We start from the raw sequence: 458 nt of genomic DNA on the forward strand, positions 1-458 counted from the left end.
GATCGCTGACGAGCGCCAAACACAAAAAGGCAACCACAGACTCCAACAGAGACGGAGACTCCTGCAAGCAGCAGCAGCAGCAGCAGCAGCAGCAACAGCAGCAGCAGCAACAGCAGCAGCAGCAACAGCAGCAGCAGCAACAGCAGCAGCAGCAAACGTTACGCGTAGCAGCAGAATTTGCCGCAATCAGCAGCAGATTCAGGAAATATGCAACACTAAACCCTAAACCCTAAACCCTAAACCCTTGACCTGTTTGCAGCTGGAACGGCTGCAGCAGCTGCTGCTGCTGCAACTGCTGCTGCAGCTGCTGCTGCTGCTGCAGCTGCTGCTGAAGCTGCTGCTCACTTGCATGCGCTGCAGCAGCACCTCCATGGTGAGGGGGGGGTCCAGCAGCTGGCGCTGCAGCGGCCCCGGCAGCAGGCCTCCCCAGGCGTCAGTAGAGTCTATAGGCTCCAACC

At 59.0% G+C, this 458-nt stretch overlaps 1 protein-coding gene across 1 annotated transcript in view; it reads right to left on the bottom strand.

The window, feature by feature from the left end:
* Window positions 1-458, bottom strand: part of EMH_0055450 (uncharacterized protein) — a gene marked incomplete at both ends in the record, with an annotated part of 4,808 nt that overhangs the window by 2,977 nt on the left and 1,373 nt on the right. Inside the window, 2 exons of the mRNA XM_013497237.1 lie at window positions 1-61; window positions 346-450. Of these exons, the coding sequence (XP_013352691.1) occupies window positions 1-61; window positions 346-450 (166 nt within the window). The remainder of the gene's footprint in view (window positions 62-345; window positions 451-458) is intronic.

The sequence above is a fragment of the Eimeria mitis genome, genomic scaffold, assembly GCF_000499745.2.
Source record: "Eimeria mitis Houghton genomic scaffold, Emh_scaff2552, whole genome shotgun sequence".
NCBI lineage: Eukaryota > Apicomplexa > Conoidasida > Eucoccidiorida > Eimeriidae > Eimeria > Eimeria mitis.